The sequence below is a fragment of the Carcharhinus amblyrhynchos genome, chromosome 1, assembly GCF_965287045.1.
Source record: "Carcharhinus amblyrhynchos chromosome 1, sCarAmb.v2.hapA, whole genome shotgun sequence".
Classification (NCBI taxonomy): Eukaryota; Metazoa; Chordata; class Chondrichthyes; order Carcharhiniformes; family Carcharhinidae; genus Carcharhinus; species Carcharhinus amblyrhynchos.
Genome location: NC_137324.1, coordinates 36,653,447 through 36,673,444, shown reverse-complemented (window position 1 = coordinate 36,673,444; position 19,998 = coordinate 36,653,447). Strand labels below are relative to the sequence as shown.

Below are 19,998 nucleotides of genomic sequence, written 5' to 3'. Positions count from 1 at the left end.
AGCAATTTTGGTCAATTAAGCAAAGAAACATGAAAAGTTGGCTTTAAGTTTGGATAAGTTGGTATTGACAAGTAGGTTTACGTGCTGTTAATACTTTCGCAAAAACAACAAGAGCAAGGTATGAGATTCAGGGGGTGATTTTCCCAAACAACATTGAAAACATTTGCAAGTTTAAATCATGAAAACATGATTGTGAGACACAAGGTAAGACTAAGAGAGTACAGAACATTTTAAAGCTCGGCATTTATCAAACTTGGCAAATAAGTCATATTATTTCTAAAGAATAATATGACAACAATTGCAAGATTATGACTTAAGAAGAAGAGAAAGTAGGTGCAATACAATCAGTTGTATTAAAAACAACAAAGTTAAAATTGACAAATCCATTTGATCAACACAAATAAAAATGTTGTTTAGGCAAAAAAGTGTTTTGTTATGATGAGCGTTTCTAATCTGTTAGGGGTAAAGTGAAAAGATTTGCAACATCTAAAATCATGGGGTGAAAGTTCAAGTACTTCCATATGGAAGATTCACAACATGGTATGGATAATTTGCTAATATACCACTTATCTATCCACCATAGCCACTTGAACTATTTACATAGCTATGCAGCATATAATAGTGGGGAAATATTTTCCAACATCCTCTATATATTTTTTCAAAATTATGGCTGGAATTCTCCAGCTGTTCACACTGGCAGATTCTCTGGTCCCGCTGATGGCGCACTCCCTGTCATCATTGACATGGGTGGTTTTAATGTGAATCCCCATTAACAGTGGCGGGATCAGAAGATCCCACTGCCAGCAAACAGCACATCGCCTCCCATCACCAAGAAAAACACTGAAGGGAGGCCAGAGAATCACACTTTATAAATCGGTTTAAGTAGAATATGCTTCCAATTTTGTTGCATATAGCACATCATTCCCTGTGAAGACTTCATATTACATAGAACATAGAACACTACAGCACAAACAGGCCCTTCGGCCCACAAGTTGCACCGATCACATCTATACCTACTAAGCCATAGACCTATCTATAACCCCCAATCCCATTAGATCCCATATACTCATCCAGAAGTCTTTTAAAAGACCCCAGCGAGTTCGCCTCTACCACCACCAATGGCAGCCGATTCTATTCACTCACCGCCCCGAGTGAAAAACTTACCCCTAACATCTCCTCTGTACTTGTCTCCCTGCACCTTAAATCTGTGTCCTCTCGTAGCAACCATTTCAGTCCTGGGAAATAGCCTCCGAGAATCCACCCTATCTATTCCTCTCAACATCTTATAAACCTCTATCAGGTCTCCTCTCCACCTTAGTCTCTCCAGGGAGAAGAGTCCCAGCTCCCTCAACCTATCTTCATAAGGCATGCCTTCCAATCCAGGCAACATCCTTGTAAATCTCCTCTGCACCCTTTCAATAGCTTCCATGTCCTTCCTATAGTGAGGCGACCAGAACTGCACACAGTACTCCAAGTGGGGCCTGACAAGGGTCTTCAGTCTAAGATGTGAATACGTGAACATGGAACATAAGAACTAGGAGCAGGAGTATGCCATTTGGCCCCCTTGAGACTGCTCTACCATTCAATAAGATCTTTTCAGAATATGTAGCAGTGAAACTCTTAAAGAACACATGTTTAAACTATAGCATGCTAAAGAATGCTGAATTGCAAAAGGAACCGGAAAACCAAACAGAAGACAAATAAGAAAATATTAAGACCCCTGTAAGCCTACAGTGGTTCATGGAGCTCAATCGCCACCTTCTCAAGGGAAATTAGGGATAGGCAGTAACTGCTAGCCTAGCGATGCCCACATTCCTTGAAGAAGCAAAAACAAAAAGAACATGGGAAAGAAATAAATCCCCTGGAGAAGAAGAAGGAGGAAATTAGCAAGATTGGTGGCTGAATGAGGAAATCAAAACTGAAGATAAACATTTTTTTGGATAATCTTTATCTTGTTTCTAATTCAGACACAAGATTGGGAGTCACATCATTTATCCATGATAACTAGAAGAGACAAGACAGCATTGGAAACAATTTTGTTTGTTCTGGAGAAAATACTTGAGCATTTTATGGGTGGCGGTATGTGACCATCTGAAGATCAAAGAGGCTTGAAGGAATAATTAGCATAGTTTTTGATGCATTATATCTCAATTTTTGAGGAAATAATTGAATAATCAGGTATAGCCTATTCAGAAGATATTAACATAAATTTACTGATCATTCACTACCAGAAGAGAGCCACATGGTAAAGCTGCATGGGTCAGAGACTTACAGCAGTAGTGGTTGTAATTCCATCCATTCTCTCTCCTGTCTCCTTGGCTTTTAATATGTCAGAGAGATTGAGCAGGAGGAAACGCCTAGGAGGATGCAAAATCTCAGCTACTCTGCCGACATCTCTGAGAATAGAGCTAACGTTTTGAGTCTGGATCTCTCTTCCTTGTGCTAAAGACAGCTGAAAATTGGATGAGATTTATATTGTAGTGGGTAAGGGGTTGGAGCTATGATAGAGGGCCAGCGAGAGTTTAAGATTAAAGTTTATTTACTATTGTCACAAGTAGGCTTACATTAACACTGCGATTAAGTTGCTGTGAAAATCCTCTAGTTGCCACACTCAGGCTCCTGTTTGGGTACATTGAGGGAGAATTTAGCATGGCCAATGCACCTAACCTGCACATCTTTTGGACCGTGGGAGGAAACCGAAGCACCCAGAGGAATCCCACACAGACACAAGGAGAGGTTGACAAAGTTGTTATGGACAAAAGTACAAAGTGAATGTAAATGATGGTGATTATGGTTAAGAAGGGTACTAAAAGTTACTAGCTCATCAGCTGCACCAATTCTCCGCCAAAAGTCTAACCACAAATGCAGACTCCAAATGGGGTCTCTACAGATCCACAGCGAATAAATAAACTGTTTAGGGACTTTTACTCAATCCTCTATAGCTTGGAGAATACCAACAATAAGGCGGACTTTCAGGAGTTCTTTGGGGCACTGAATCTCCCTGTGGTGGACAGGAGAGAGGCTGCGGCACTAGACAAACCCGTCAACATTGAAGAAATTGTTAGGATGGCCAGAACTATGCCGAGCGGGAAATGCCCGGGACCAGATGGGTATCTCATCGCATTCTACAAAAAATTTATGGATAGGTTGGCTCCTCCGCTACTGTGCATGATCAATGAATCATGTGAGAACCGCTCTCTCCCACAGACTTTCAGCGCTTAAGGACCCGCAAATCTGCAGCTCCTACAGACCGATCTCATTGCTGAATGTGATCTCAAACTGATCTCCAAAATCCTAGCCATTCGCTTGGAGGACATTCTGCTCTCTGTCATCTCGCCTGACCAGACTGGGTTCATTAAAAATAAACATATGTACTCGAATATTCAGCAGCTGTTTAACATTATGTATATGCTTGCCATCTACAAGCTACCAGAGATGTTAATCTCGCTGGTTGTTGAAAAAGCATTTGATCTGGTGGAATGGGATTATTTATTTTATACTCTCGGTAGGTTCGGATTCGGCCCAAAATTCACCTCCTGGATCAAAATACTGTACTCCGCCCCTTTAGCCTCAGTCCGGACAAACGTGGTGCATTCAGTTTTTTTCCCTTTGTCCCAGGGCACTAGGCACAGATGCCCCCTCTCCCCCCCCACCCCTGTTATTTGACATCGCTATCAAACCTCTTGCTGCAGCTTTTCACAACATCAAATGAGTGGTGGGGATTGGTCGGGATGGAATCGAATGGAGAGTATTGCTGCACGCGGACAACCTGCTATTGTATATCGGCAACCTGTCCAACTTGATTCCCCAAGTCAGGTGGTGAATAAGTTTGCTTTACCTCCAATGCACTTTTTCAGCTATTTGCAAATATGAGATTTTGTGCATAGGGCCAATCCCCAATTTCCGATGCTCCCATCTTGTGCCTCCATTAACATCTTCTTAGTGCCTTTGATTACTACGCATGGTATAATTTCTGTTCTTTATTCTCAGATTCTGGCCCAACAAAACTCTCTATCAGTTAAATCTTTATGGGAACGAGATCTGGGGAGGAGTTCTCGAAGGAGGATTGGGACATGGTGCTACATCGAGTACATTCCTCCTAATTTGTGCCCAGCTGGGTGTGATACAGCGTAAACTCCTACACAAACCATATCTAACGAGGGTTTGGCTCTCTGGAATGTACCCAGGCACAAGCCCCATTTTGAATGGTGCCAGCAAGCTCCTGCCACCCTCTTGCATATTTTCTGGGCTTGTCCATCACAACTACTGGAATTAATATTTGAAACGATTGCAGTAATGCTAGATCGGAACATAACTGCAACCCCCAGGCTGCCCTGTTTGGGGTTGTGCCTTTAAATTCACTGTGCCGAAATTCCAAGTGGATTTTGTAGCTTTCACTACACTCCTGGCAAGATGACTAATCCTGTTTAGGTGAAAATCGGATGCACCCCCAATGCACTCTTAATGGGTGAAGGAGGTGGTAGATATCATTAAGCTGGAGAAGATGAGGTGCACACTACATAGGTTCTATAAGACCTGGCACCCATTTATAGCGCATGTTGGGATGCTGCAGATGGGGCCAGGTGAGTAAATCCCAATGGCCCCAGGACCCTGGGTGCTCCCACAGAACCTGCCCCCCGATCCGCCGATAGGTGGATGCATGCTGGCCCTTTACCTGGGTACATCTACCCACCCCGCCGAGATGCAGGGACAAACACAAGAACTTTTCTCTTTTCCCTGTCACTTTCTTTCTTCTCTCTCCTTTGCTGTCTCTCTTTCTGTCCTCTGCTCGCTAGTTTATAGCCTGGGTTGTTTGGGCACTCAGTTGGTTCTCCAGTGACATTCCTCTGCCTTTTTGTTTTTATATTATCACTGTCATTACCAGTGCAATTGGCTGGGACTTGGGCGGGGTGGGTGCCAGGGATATCAGGGGCTTGTCCCCTGGTCACAGGGAGCCCTGTGCTCAGTACACGCGAGCACCGCGTGGATCTGTATCTGTTTGTTATGTAAATTATAAGAAAAGTTTCAACAAACATATCAAAAAAAAGAAAGGAACTATTAGTGACATGTTAAGAGATCAGAATGTCTAACTGTTATAACAAAGATAAGCTGTGTGTCAAAAGACAATCTGGAACAGGTAAGAGATGGCCACAGTGAGGTAGAGTAGGGGGAGGGGAGAAAGTGGTAAGGGAAAAAGGATGGAAAGCAGGATAAGAAAAAACGGGGAGAATGGAAAAATAAATCAATGGAAGAAATGAAAAATATTATGGAAATGGAGTGAAGATGGAGGAGAGAGTTCACAATCTGAAGTTGTTGAATTCAACGTTCAGTCCGGAAGGCTGTAAAGTGCCTAAGCAAAGATGAGGTGCTGTTCCCAAAAGAGAAGATGCTGGAAAATCTCAGCAGGTCTGGCAGCATCTGTAAGAAGAGAAAAGAGCTGACATTTTGAGTCCAGATGATCCTTTGTCAAAACTAAAATGCATAGAAAGTGGGAGATATTTACTGCAGAGTGAGAGAATGAAAGATGAGTCACAGCCACAGAAACTAGGGAAAAGGCTGCTAATGGCAGTCCAAAGAGAGAATCAACGGTGTGAATGGCCAAATGGCAGAGAAGCTGAAATCAGAGGGTAAGCTGTGACAGACGAAGATGTGGAGAGGGGAGGTGGAATGGGTGGGAGAGAGGTAAAATTTAGAAAATGGGGGAAAGGGGAAGCAAAGGGGGAGAAAAGGGGGCATAGAGTAGGGGGAAAGATTGGGAGGGGAGAAAAATGAAGAAAGACAATAAAGAAATAAAAAGTACTGAACAGTAAAAATATTAAGTAAAATGAAAACAAGGGGTCGAGATGCTAATCATCTGAAGTTGTTGAATTCGATGTTGAGACTGGAAGGCCTAGCCGGAAGATGAGGCAGTGTTCCTCCAGTTTGCGTTGAGCTTCCCAGGAACATTGCAGCAGACCAAGGACAGACATGTGGATCTGGGAGTGGGACCATGTGTTAAAATGGCAAGCAACGGAAGGTCAGGGTCCTGATTGCATACAGACCCCTTTGTTTTCATTTCATTTAATTTTTACTGTAATCTATCTTTTATTTCTTCATTGTCTTATTGTCTTTGTTTTTCTCCCCCCCACTCTTCCCCCAATGTTATCCCCCCTTTCCTTCCTTTTCTCCCGCTTTGATTCCCCTTTCCCCCATTTTCTAAATTTTACCTCTCTTCCATCCATCCCCAACACCCCCCCCCCTCCCGCCCCCACACCCACCCCCTGATATCTTCATCTGTCACAGCTTACCCTCTGATTTTCACTTCTCCGCCATTTGGCCATTCACACCATTTATTCTGTCTATGGACTGCCATTAGCAGCCTTTTCCCCTGATTTCTGTGGCTGTGACTCATCTTTCTTTCCCTCACCCTACAGTATAAGTATCTCCCGCTTACTATACGTTTTAGCTTTGATAAAGGGTCATCTGGAGTCGAAACATCAGTTCTTTTCTCTCCAGACCTGCTGAGCTTTTCCAGCATTTTCTTTTTTGGTTTCAGATTCTAGCATCCGCAGTAATTTGCTTTTATTTATAAGGCGCTGTTCCTCCAGTTTGCATTGGGCTTCACTGGAAAATTGCAACAGGCCAAGGGCGGAAACGTGGATAGGAGAATAAGATGGTGTGTTGAGTGGCAAGCGATAAGAAAGGTCTGGGTCCTGCTTGCAGGTGGACTGAAGATGTTCCACAAAGTGATCACCCAGTCTGCATTTGGCGTCTCCAATGTAGAGCAGACCACATTGTGAGCAGCGGATGCAATAGGCCAGATTAAAGGAGGTGAATGTGAAGCTTCCTCAGCAACAGAGGATGGAACAGGATTAGGTAGAGAAAGATTCTGTAGCGAGCAGCCTCAGAACAGGGTGAGAATAGCTGTGAAGGTGACTTGTCGAAAACCTTTTTGTATTGTGATCCTTTCAGGCTTGAGCAGATAATATTTCCACATCTCCCAATTTGTCATCCAGTGAAGGAGAAGGGGGGTGACTGAAGCTCTTTTTTGCCAGGACAGTACATTGTACTCTTTCCAACTAGAGAGAAGCAGACAGAGTTGCATGTGGTTTCACAGTAAGCAGACTTCCCCATGGTGCAGAATGCCATTGACTGTACACAAATGGCTTTACAGGCACCACATCCAAGTTACAGATGAACAGTGCCACAAAGAATTCTACACCCTTGATGTGTGGGTAGTGTGTGACCAAGCTCAGTACATCATGCAAATGTTTGGAATGCTGGCAACAGTCATACAACATAGAACATTACAGCGCAGAACAGGCCCTTCGGCCCACGATGTTGTGCCGACCAGTTAAAAAACAATGACCCTCTAACCTAAACCAAACCCTTTCCATCCATAAACCTATCGACGGATCTCTTAAATGCCCCCAAAGTAGGCGCATCCACAACTGCAGCAGGCAGGGCATTCCAATCCCTCACCACCCTCTGGGTAAAGAACCTACCCCTGACATCCGTCCTATAACTACCACCCCTTAATTTAAAGCTATGCCCCCTCGTGCTAGCATTCTCCATCCGAGGAAAAAGGCTATCACTGTCCACCCTATCCAAACCTCTGATCATCTTATATGTTTCAATAAGGTCCCCTCGCAGCTGCCTTCTTTCTAATGAAAACAACCTCAAACCCCTCAGTCTCTCCTCATAGGACCTCCCCTCCATACCAGGCAACATCCTGGTAAACCTCCTCTGCACCCTCTCCAAAGCCTCCACATCCTTCCTATAATGTGGGGACCAGAACTGCACACAATACTCTAAGTGCGGCCGCACCAGAGTTTTGTACAGTTGCAACATGACGCTGCGGCTCTTAAATTCAATCCCCTTACCAATAAACGCCAAGACACTGTATGCCTTCCTAACAACCCTATCTACTTGATTCCCAACTTTCAGGGATCTATGTACGCATACACCTAGATCCCTGTGTTCATCCACACTATTCAGAGTCCTACCGTTAGCCCTATACGCTACACATCCATTATTCCTACCAAAGTGAATTACCTCACACTTTTCCGCATTAAACTCCATCCTCCACCTCTTGGCCCAGCTCTGCAACTTGACCAAGTCTCCCTGTAGACTAAGACACCCTTCCTCACTATCTACCACACCTCCGACTTTGGTGTATTCAGCAAATTTCTAATCCACCCAGCTATACCCTCATCCAGATCATTTATAAAAATTACAAACAGCAGTGGCCCCAAAACAGATCCCTGAGGCACACCACTCGTAACTGAACTCCATGTCGAATACTTACCATCAACCACTACCCTCTGTCTCCTATCCGCCAGCCAATGCCTAATCCAATTTCCTAAATCACCCTCAATCCCATACATCTGCAATTTCTGCAGAAGGCTTCCATGGTGAACCTTATCAAACGCCTTACTAAAGTCCAAATATACACCACGTCAACTGCCTTACCCCCATCCACCTCTTTGGTCACTTTCTCAAAAAACTCAATAAGGTTAGTAAGGCACGACCTACCGTCCACAAAACCATGCTGACTATCTCTAATCATTTCATTACTCTCCAAATAACTATAAATCCTAATCCTAATAATTTTTTCTAAAACCTTACCCACAACAGAAGTAAGACTCACCGGTCTATAATTCCCGGGGAAGTCTCTGTTCCCCTTCTTAAACAATGGGACAACATTCGCTAACCTCCAATCTTCTGGCACTATACCGGTGACCAACGACGACCTGAAGGTCAGAGCCAGAGGCTCTGCAATCTCCTCCCTTGCCTCTCAGAGAATCCTAGGGTAAATCCCGTCTGGCCCAGGGGACTTATCTATTTTCAAACCCTCAAGAATAACTAGCACATCCTCCTTGTCAACTGCAATACTGTCCAGTTTACAACCCTGTAACCCAGTGTTCTCCACAGCTACATTTATGTCCCCCTGCGTGAACACCAAAGAGAAATATTGGTTCAATGCCTCTCCACAATCTCTTCCGGTTCCACACATAAATTCCCACCGCTGTCTCTAACTGGCCCTAATCTTGCCCTAACCAACCTTTTGTTCTTAACATATCTATAGAACGCCTTAGGATTCTCCTTAATCCTATCAGCCAAAGTCTTCTCATGTCCTCTTTTAGCCCTTCTTAACTCTCTCTTTAACTCCCTCCTAGCCAATCTAAAGCTCTCTAGTGCACTACCTGAGCCCTCAAGTCTCATCCGGACATAAGCCTCCTTTTTCTTTTTAACCAGCGAATCAACTTTCCTAGTGCACCACGGTTCCCTAGCTCGACCAATATCTCCCTGCCTGACAGGGACATATATATCAAGGACTCGCAGTAGCTGCTCCTTGAAAAAACTCCACATTTCGGACGTCCCGAGACCCTGTAGTCTCCTAGTCCAATCTATGCTTCCTAATTCTCTCCTAATAGCCTCATAATTACCCTTCCCCCAGCTAAAAGTACTGACCCGAGGTTCCTGCCTATCCCTTTCCATCACTAAGGTGAACGTAACCGAATTGTGGTCACTATCACCAAAATGCACCCCAACTTCCAAGTCTAGCAGCTGGTCTGGCTCATTTCCCAGCACCAAATCCAATATAGCCTCACCTCTAGTTGGCCTGTCAACATACTGAGTCAAGAAACCCTCCTGCACGCTTTGTACAAAAACTGACCCCTCTAAGGAGTTAGAGCTATAGCTATTCCAATCAATATTAGTAAAGTTAAAGTCCCCCATAACAATTACCCTATTACTTTCACTCCTATCCAGGATCGTCTCCGCAATCCTTTCCTCAACCTCTCTAGAACTTTTAGGAGGTCTATAAAAGACTCCCAACAGGGTGACCTCTCCTCTCCTATTTCTAACCTCAGCCCATACTACCTCAACAGACAAGTCCTCATCAAACTTCCTCTCTGACACCGTGATACAATCCTTGACTAATAATGCTACCCCTCCCCCCCTTCTACCTCCTTCTCTACTCCTACTGAAGCATTTGAACCCCGGAACCTGCAACAACCATTCCTGCCCCTGCTCTATCCATGCCTCTGAAATGGCCACAACATCAAAGTCCCAGGTACTGATCCACGCTGCAAGTTCATCCACTTTATTGTGATGAACAATAAAGTTCATCCACTTTATTGCGATGTCATGATGTCTTATCCCATGCCAATCCACTGTTCCATTAGTTTTTGGACTACATTTTTAAACCTGCCAGTTAACAAGGTCTATCCACTGACCACCATGTGAAACCCAACCTCTTTTGAGTAAAATGGATGCAATGAGAGGCAGGACATGGGTTTCTCCTGCAACAACTCCACTGGCTGGATCTCTGGAGGAGTGCTGTTGTACTCAGCAAAGTGCATGTCACAATTTGTCAGGCAATGTTATATCCTGCACAACCTCATTATCATGAGGCATACAGTAAACATTGTGAAAATAATGAGACGGAACGTTAGCACAGTGGTTCGCACTGCTGCTTCACAGCGCCAAGGTCCTGGGTTCAATTCCCAGCTTGGGTCACTGTCTGTGTGGAGTTTGCAAGTTCTCCCCATGTCTGTGTGGGTTTCCTCCGGGTGCTCTGGTTCCCTTCCACTTTCTGAAAGACATGCTGGTTAGGTGCATTGACCCGAGTAGACGCCAGACTGTGGCAACTAGGGGAATTTCACAGCAACTTCATTGCAGTGTTAATGTAAGCCTTACTTGTGACTAATAAATAAACTTTAACTTTAAACATAGAAGACAGGGAGTGTGTGCAAGATGTTTGTGTGAGGTTTGGAGCAGTGCTAATTATGTGAGGGTAAGATGAAGCAATGAATATGAGGCCTGAACTGTGCTTGCTTGGATCTGTCGGTAGGCAAGTGAAAGGGTGTTGGTGAATTCAGTAGCTTGTGAGGCTATTGGTTCATTTTTAAGGGTATGCCACTTGCAAATGTACTTACTGATCTTGACCATTTATGTGAGGTCATTGAACTTCTTGCAGGAATACCTCCAGGTTTTTGGGGCTACACTGATGGAAGGGCCTCAACAGCTGTATGTTCCTGCTTCCTTCACATGAAGATATCCTGGTCTTCTGTGGATGAAGGTCCTGTCTACTTCCTGTGTCAGAGAAAATATCAAAGCATGCCCTTTACTAAATTGTGCCATTACTCAGTGCTCTTCTGGCACAGAATGGCTTCTCCTACTGCAGCCAGAATGAATCCCTCTTGGCTTGTAAATAGTGCAGGTTAGCTTTAAGAGTTACGATCCATATAAAAATCTGAGCCATCCGCTGAGCCTTGCAGTCACTCAAAAGCATGATTACTGCTGAGCTGCACACTGCTTTCATTTAAATTAGCAATCTGCATGAAGTTTACAAACTGCCTGCATTGGAAGGAACAGGAGCAGGTTAACCTCCCATTGCAATCCCCATGTCTATTTTCAGATCTGGTGTTGTGAGGCTGCTTACTGTGCCTACCCTAGTCCAATGCCCGCAACTGCACATCATAGAAACCTTTTGATATATCATTAAGGTATTCATTCTAACAGTTTTTAATCCATCTAATACAAGGCATCTGGAATATGAGGGAAGGTTTGCTGATTTTTAAAAATTCTTTCATGGGATGTGGGTCTTGCTGACTAGGATAGCATTTATTTCCCATCTAATTGTTTTTGAGAAGGTGGTGGTGAGCTGCCGCCTTAAGCTTCTGCAATCCATGCGATGTAGGAAAATGCTGTTACGAAGGGAGTTTTGCAAATTTGACCCAGTGACAGAGTAGAAATGGCGATATAGTTCCTAGTCAGCAAGTCACCACCACCTTTTTTGACTTCCAAGACTCATTACTTCCTGTCTGTCCCCCATACCATTTTTCATTTTTCCTCTCAATGGTTTCATTTTCAGCAGCTTTGCTCCTCTGAATTCATGGCTTTAGCGAAACATAAACTTTTACTCATGACCATCTATTTGTCATTACCATAAGAGACAGGTGCAGGAATGGGCCATCTGGCCCCTCGAACCACCTCCACAATTCAATAAGATTATAGTTGATGGCCATAACTCCATTTTCCTGTCTCCCCACCCAATGCCCTACACTCCCTTGTAGATCAAAAATCTGTCAAATTAATCTCAAAAGTATTCAGATATATCTACCCTATAGTATTGATCACGGACTCCATCTAAAAAATATTTTCTATGTGGTTCCATACATAATTTAGGTTGCATCAAAGTTAAAGTGCTTTTTTAGACTGCTGTTGCCCATGTCAATGTAACTTGTCAGATTTGGTAATGTGCTAGCAATAGCAATTTCACACATCAGATATTGATTCCCCGTGTAACTGAGATTTTGAACTATTCCACAACCAATGCACCTATTTCTGGCTAATGCACAGTACAATGGGAGCCCGCACACAATTTGTGCACAGGACTATCAGGCGTATCTCCCTCTACAATTAATTTCCTCCAGCAGTATAGTTCACCCGTCCCACAAAAAAAAGCCTTTCTAATCCCCTTTCCTATGCGTGGCACCCTCTGAAAACCTCAAGATCAATGTGCTGTAGCAAATGAGACATTATTATCCCCACGCTGTTTAGTATCCCATTCAGATATAATCATGCTTTAAGATAAAAGCAAATTGCTGCGGATACTGGGATCTGAAAATCATAGCAGGTCTGGCAGCATCAACGTATCCACATTGGCTTTGTTCTCTCTCCACAGATACTGTCAGACCGGCTGAGATTTTCCAGCATTTTCTATTTTTGTAGAATCATAGAATCCCTTCAATGCAGAAGGAGGCCAGTTAAGGCTGCATTGACCACAATCGCACCCTAGGCCTTATCTCCATAACCCCTCATATTTACTTCACTAATTCCTCTAACCTATGCATCCTGGGACACTAAGGGGCAATTTAGCATGGACCTAAGTTGCACATCTTTGGACCTTGGGAGGAAACTGGAGCACCCAGTGGAAACCACGCAGACACAGGGAGAATGTGCAAACTCCACACAGACAGTAACCCAACCCGGGAATTGAACCCAGGTCCCTGGAGCTGTGAGGTAGCAGTGCTAACCACTCTGCCACCCTGCTGCCTGTAATGTGTGTGTAATGGCATTTTAATGTCTGTGTTTAACAACATGTCAGAAGTTACTGGATGGATTGGAAAATGGGAATCTCTGATGAAATAATCCGACATTACTTCGGCCAGGATTTTCCGGCTCCATTGTGGGGCAGGACAGACAATTCGGTGGCCCAGGCAAAAGTCCATAGACTTTCCATGGGACTGGATGATTCTGGCACTGGGCGGGGCTGGAAACTCCACCCTTAGTGTAAGACAGTTAGAAAGTTTAACTCATAGCAGATCCTTAAAGCTTCTCTAAATATTGATGACCAATCAGCCTTTGCTCGTGACAGCGTCCACAGCTGGGTTCTTACTGGCATCAAATTCAGAAGCAAACTTTTGTTGTTGAAAATATTTGTTCTAAAATTAATCCCACAAATTATTTTCTTTCCTTCTCTTTCAAAACAGGGCATGACTCCAATAAAGACTGGAGATACTCCATTTAGAAAGAATACATCATTTTCTAAACCAATAATGGAAACATTGGATAGCTAACAACCTACAGCCTGGAAAATAACCTGGCTCCATGAAATGAATTGCTTACAGTAATTAGATTAAGCATAGATATATTAGAAAAGTTGCTACTTATCTGGAACATTCTGATATAAATAAAAAATCTGCTAAAATATTATAAATGATATTTTTCAATGTGTCTAGTGGCACTGCCAATGAAGAGAAGAGTGTGTACCAGAACCTGAATCCCACCTGGTTAGACAGTTAACACATAAAAAGTCCCATTCCTGCTACAGTCTTACAGTATGAATTACTCTGCCAGTCTGCAATTTTCTATCCATTAAAATGAATGGGCAAAGAATATAGCCTGGCTAGTCCATGATGTTCTGCCGATTAATTCCAGTAGATACATGTTTGATTCATATCTTCACCCACACTTTTCTCCTGCTGTGGGCAATAATGGAGAAGTGTTGGAAGGATTAGCAGGCTGATTATCACCCTGACTGAACCATGTCACTTGTTCCATGACCAACAAGTTCTGGAGTGGGGCTTGAACCAGGAACTCCTGACTCAGAAACATGGTGCTACATATGAATAGCAAATTGCAGGCAGATCACTACGAGTATACATTTGTGGCAGAGAGAACCTTCAACCTCTGCTTCAACAATATTTGACATTGGGCGGGATTTTCCAGCCATTCTTGCTCCGAAACTGGAAAGCACTGACCAATATCAACAGACCTTTGCGTGATCCACCCCCCACACCCTCCCCCCTGTTCCCCAAGTGTTTGTGCCCTTCAGAAAAAAAAATTGCTCTCCATGGATGGCTTGGCCATTGTAACAATGAGTGAACATCATTTGCCCCCCCTGTACCCCCCAAGAACTAATTGCCATTTTGCAGAACCAGTCAAGTTCAGTAGTGCTGCTGTGCATCCACACAAAGATCAGAAGAGCTGGGCCAGCCATTAAATGGAGTGGTGTGGAAAATGCAGCGCTGGTCAACCACCTAGTGGACCGGGCAGACAGATCTGCCAGTACACCAAAAAGAACCACATTGGACCCTTTTTAGGAAGGCCTTTACTCAGGTGACAAATTGTCTTCTCTTGAATATTCCAGGATCAAAAACTTTGGTGAACCCACGTGTGCTGGTAAAATTTATTCACCAGCGTACAATAGCTGAGACTAGTGGGAACTCTGCCCAGTGAAGCCACCCCACTCGGCACAACCCTATTTGCATAAGGGACTGTTGCGGGTTGATTCTGAATTTCAAATCAGCAAAAATGCAAAATTATTAGACAAATTTAATTTTGTCCATGTCTGCCTAATGATAGAATTTTGCACAATCGGACTCTTCCACTAAATTACTTTGGAAGGAAACAGTGAATTTTCACTCATAGGGGTGATATTGGCAAGGTAGCATTCGTTGTCCATCCTTAAGTTTAGCTGTGGACATTAGTATGAGACTGGAGTCACATGTAGGTCAGACCATGGGTGAAATTTTCTCATTTTTTTCACCAAGTATCAACTCAGATGGGGAAAGTGAAATGCAGCCCGCCATTTGCATTACCAGACACATAGTTAAAAAAAAAAGGAGGCTGGTCCAAGCCCACCCTGCCAGCAATCTTAACTCTTCACAGATCTTGGAATGAAAAAAGAACCCCCCCCACCCTGCCCCAACCACCAGATATGGAGATGTCAGTGTTGGACTGGGGTGAACAAGATGAGAGGTCACATGACACCAGGTTATTGTCCAACAGGTTTATTTGAAATCACAAGCTTTCAGTGCAATTGTTCCTTCACCCCTTTAACCTCCCCCAAGGACACAGACATGGACCCCACATACCCCAAACCACATGAACAAGGAATTCCTGGCACCGCTCCCACGGGACTTCCCACTGCGTTCCCCCCCCCACCACACCACCCTCAACACTGTCCCCTGGTACAGCCCACTGACGTAAAAGTATTTTCAGCCTCCCACTCAATCTTCCCCCACTTCAGTATTCCCCGCCACCGAAAACCGGGGGTAGAATATCTCCCCTTAAGTAAATGCATCAAGTTCCCTTCTCTGAGTGACATTACATGGAATTTGTAGCACAGAAGCAGGCCATTCAGGATGAACTTATCCATGCCAATACATCAGCTCCATACAGACCTTCACCCATCTCATTTTCTCTATTAGATAACCCTCCATTCCTTTCCCCCTCAGTTGTGTTTCTAGCTTTCTGTTAAATATTTCTATGCTAGCTGCCTCAACTACTTGTGGCAACAAGTTCCAAATTCCCAACACTTCCTGAGTAAAGAAGTTCCTCTTAAATACTGCATTGGATTTTTGATAGCCAGTTTACTTTTATGGCCCCTAGCTTTGGACTCCCCACAAGTAGAAGCTTTTTCTGTATGACTGCTTATCCCTTTCAAATTTTTAAAAACATTGAGCTCATTGAGTTTATTCCAACAATTTTGTAATTTTCATTGTCACTTAATCCCTGGTGTCAGCTGACAAATTGCCAGATCTAACAAATCTCGTTTCTCAGTCAGCAATCATTTGAACTCTGGCCATCCAGCACATTAGGTCACTGCCATTACCATTAACTTACTGTGTCTTTTACTCATCAACGCTTCAAAAGTTATTGTTACCCATTTTTCATATGTTGTTCTTTTTAATTGACTTTTAGCTACATGAACATTTTCCCCAGATTTATTTGCAGCTATCAACAGAAGTCCATAGCTGTAGAACTCAAATAACTACTCAAGTCATGCATTCAGACAAATTTGACTAGAGGAAACAAGTTTAGTTCTGAGTCATACATATAGCTGAACTGCCAAGCACCCAGGCAGATAATGCCTTTCAACCATTTTGTATTTAACAATCCACATTGAACTAAAAAGTTGTCCAGCTACGTGCAAATTAAACTTTACAGATTCATTTTTAAATCTAAAGTTTTACTATTTGATTATAACAATGTGTTGTGTGTATTTATATAATATTGCAAATAGTTTATAAAATAGTTTTTGAGATTTTTCTTAATGTTGTGTAAAATTAACATTTGGAAGACTACAAAATATTTTGACATTTTAATGGCAGCAGATCAATGGAAATATTCCTTTACTCCAAACATTGAGACAAATCACTATTACTGTATTATTTGATCATTTCCTGTGTAATGCTAGTACATCTTTAAGAATTTTTTTAAAATCTTGTTCTCTGCAGTTTGTAAGTGGGTTTTTTGTTCATTGTTGTCAAGCTGTCTGCTTAGAAGTTCTTTTATTGCTGCGTCAATGGTTTAAATGGGTTTTGTTTACTTCACTCGAGGCTTCATGCAGTGTCTGGGATTTTATGATCTTTTGCATTGTTGGGGGGAGAATGATTGATAGTCAGGTGACAAGAGTTCTTTTAATTTCAGTTTTGGGCTGCCGGCTGCTGTTTTAGTTTAGAAGTTATTTGGACATCAGACTGAAAAGCAGTGTTTTTCTTTCTCTCTCCCTGATATTGTAAATTCTACTGGCTAGCTGGAAGCACGTCTCCTTGCCTTCGTGAAGTGAGAATTCTGTCTCTTGCAGTCGTTCATGGCTGAAAGCTAGAGGCCAGTAGTGGCATTATCTTTAGTTTGAGTGCTGCTGGAAGTTACAACTCTGGAAAGTCAGAGTTTCAATTTTCCAACCGAAGTTCCAGCATCATGTGAGCATTTGTATTTTCTGTGCTAAACCTCTGGCTCGTGTATGTTTATTGGGAAGTTTGTTTGGTTGGAACATTTTATAGCGTTTTTAAGTTTTACACAATATGGTAGTTGTTTTTTTTCTTGTTTGTAATTGCTAAAAGTTATTTCTATATGTGAACTGCATTCTCAAATAAACTTTGTTTGATAAAACTCCCTGGTGGGTCAGTTGAATCACACCCTGAAGTGAACCACCTCAAATGACTCTAGATCCACAGATCTAGCCAAATTCAAACTGTATTGCTTATGATACAGGCAGACCTCATAAAACAGTTTAGAGTTTCTGACCTGAATTATATCACCTGAGTGAATGTAAAGAAGATAAGCCTTGTTCTTAGAATATATTGGTTAACCATACCAAACCTATGGCATTTGTTGCAACATATCCTTTGAGGCAAAATCATTTTTGTGATTAATTTAAACAGTGAAACATGTAATGACTGACAATATAATTCTGTGATTTTAGTTTGTAAAGGATGCACTACAGTAACTGGGCATCTTGTAGCTTTGTAATACAATTTTTGATCAATGTGTTCGTTATTTCAATCTGGCTTATCAAGTATTAGCTTTTGCATACATGATGACAAAAAGATTAGAATTATTACATCCTATTAAATTTGTAAGTTAAGCTAATTCATTCATATATTTTGTATATATGTTTGCTCACGATTTCATGGTATGAAGCTAACCAGATGGTATGCCTTAGGGAAAGGAATGTTGAAAAGGTTTTCAATCTTAATTGCAAATAATACAATTATCAGATTTCATCCACTCATTTCTGTGCAAGTCTAGAACTTATTTTTGCAGATTCTTCAACATCCCAACTCCATGATCACTTTTGGAACATGTGGCTGCTCCCACAGGACATCTGCAGTGACCTTCTGATATGTTTTTTTTCATTTAGTTATGGTATATTGCCCATGGACTGAGGGCATTTAAGAGTCAACCACATTGCTGTGGCTCTGGAGTCACATGTGGGCCAGACCAGGTAAGAACAAAAAATTTCCTTTTCTAAAGAACATTAATGAACCAGACAGGTTTTTATGACAATTGTCAATGGTTTCATGGTCATCAGTAGACCAGATTTTTATTGAATTCAAATTTCAACATATGCCATGGTGGGATTTGAACTTGGGTCCCCAGAGCATTACCCTGGGTCCAGTGAGAATACCACTATGCCACCACCTCCACTGCACCACCACCTCTCTGAAAGGGAGCCATTTAGCATCAGGGCTTTGGAGAGGCTGACAAATGGGGTGGAGAGGTGGAAGTTAGCACAAGCAAGCGTGACATTACAGTTTTCAAAGGGCTTTGGCAGCCTTCATACCGACTATACGCACAGATTGCTGCAGAAGTGATGCAGTAAATACAATAAGAGTGGTGTGGACTAGAGTATGAGGAAGTGCGGCTACAGATTTCAGTGATGCATCCCAGAGGATGCTCCGACAGATGGTGTGGAAAAGATTGGAAATGGCATGTCTTCATAATGATATAGAGGCACCAATGGCTCATAAGGAATTCTGTAAACTTGTTTTGGTTTCATTTATTAAAACTAGGCACATAGGAACATTTTCACAAAAGTCAAAAGTTTGAAAACATCACCAGCAGAGTTATGTGTTCTTTGTTGTGCTCTCAGGTGAAAATGAAACAGAGACTTAATCACATGACCAACTTCCATTCTATTGATGGCATGTTGCTATTCCTGAATGGAATATTACAAAAGGAAGTACTATTCCCAGCAGACAGAGGATGAGGTCAGCTAGCCTCACAATCAACAACTGACTGTAGATGGCTGAAGAAGTGAGCAACCACAGGATAGTGTCCTGTATTTGGGCGTAGTACCAGAAATGCTTCAATGATCTAGCCAGGCTGGCAAAGTGAATGACATGCATAATATAATGGCCATGATGCGTAGCAAAATGAACACCCCATGCACAGTGGCTTAACACACACCAAAACGTACATCAAGACAGGGCATGGTGCCACACATGGTCACCATGGCCAATCATTAGTGCTTGATGCAGTACCAAACATGGATGAACATGGATTGATCAGCTATAATCATACTGAATGGTGGTGCAGGCTCAAAGGGCTGAATGGCCTATCTCTGCATCTATTTTCTATGTTTATGTTTCTAAACATGCAGCGGCTCCCCTAGTGCTGCAGTAGTGGTTTTGATAGTGGCATTGTCTAATGAGCAGGAACAGGGAGCAGCAGAATTATGTTACACTCATTCATTGTATCATTTCAGGAGAACAGTGTTCACAAAACAAAGGGGAAGAGATAAGAGAGATGGTGGATAGAGATAGATGGTGCGGATAGAAGACGTTCCAGGAGGACTGGGTGGATGAGTCCCATACTGCTGCTATCCATCTTTAACGTGCATTGTCCTTCCAGAAAGGATGCCCCTGGGTCTCAGGACTTGTCAATCCTCCGTAGACCGAGTTACATTGCATTTATGTTCTTCTCCACTGGGAGATAGTGATCACAATCTGAAAATTCTTCCAACAATCCAGAGACACAGCTCAATATAGCTGATTTTCACATGCAAACCTGAGGCCTCCCCTCAGTGTTACCAATGTGAAGCTGTCAGGGATCACATTTAAATAATCCTGCATAACTATCACAATTGCCTTCTTCGGCATTGCCACTTCGGAGGTTTCCTGCCACTGGAGTAATGCAGTTTCTGATCCAACAGATTCCATCATCCTGTCTCATGGCCCACTATGTATAATGACAAGGCATAAGGTACAGTGGGAG

The 19,998-nt window shown here is 42.8% G+C and overlaps 1 protein-coding gene across 2 annotated transcripts in view; it reads left to right on the top strand.

The window, feature by feature from the left end:
- Positions 1 to 18,314, top strand: part of spag8 (sperm associated antigen 8) — a 40,659-nt gene extending 22,345 nt beyond the window's left edge. The window contains exon 6 of one of the 2 annotated variants that reach the window (XM_080209108.1): positions 18,143 to 18,314. In XM_080209108.1, the coding sequence (XP_080065234.1) occupies positions 18,143 to 18,253 (111 nt within the window). In that variant the 3' untranslated portion in view covers positions 18,254 to 18,314. Of the gene's footprint in view, positions 1 to 13,481; positions 14,266 to 18,142 lie in introns of those variants that run through there. The other variant, XM_080209188.1, reaches the window with a different exon arrangement.
- The last annotated feature ends 1,684 nt before the right edge of the window (positions 18,315 to 19,998 follow it).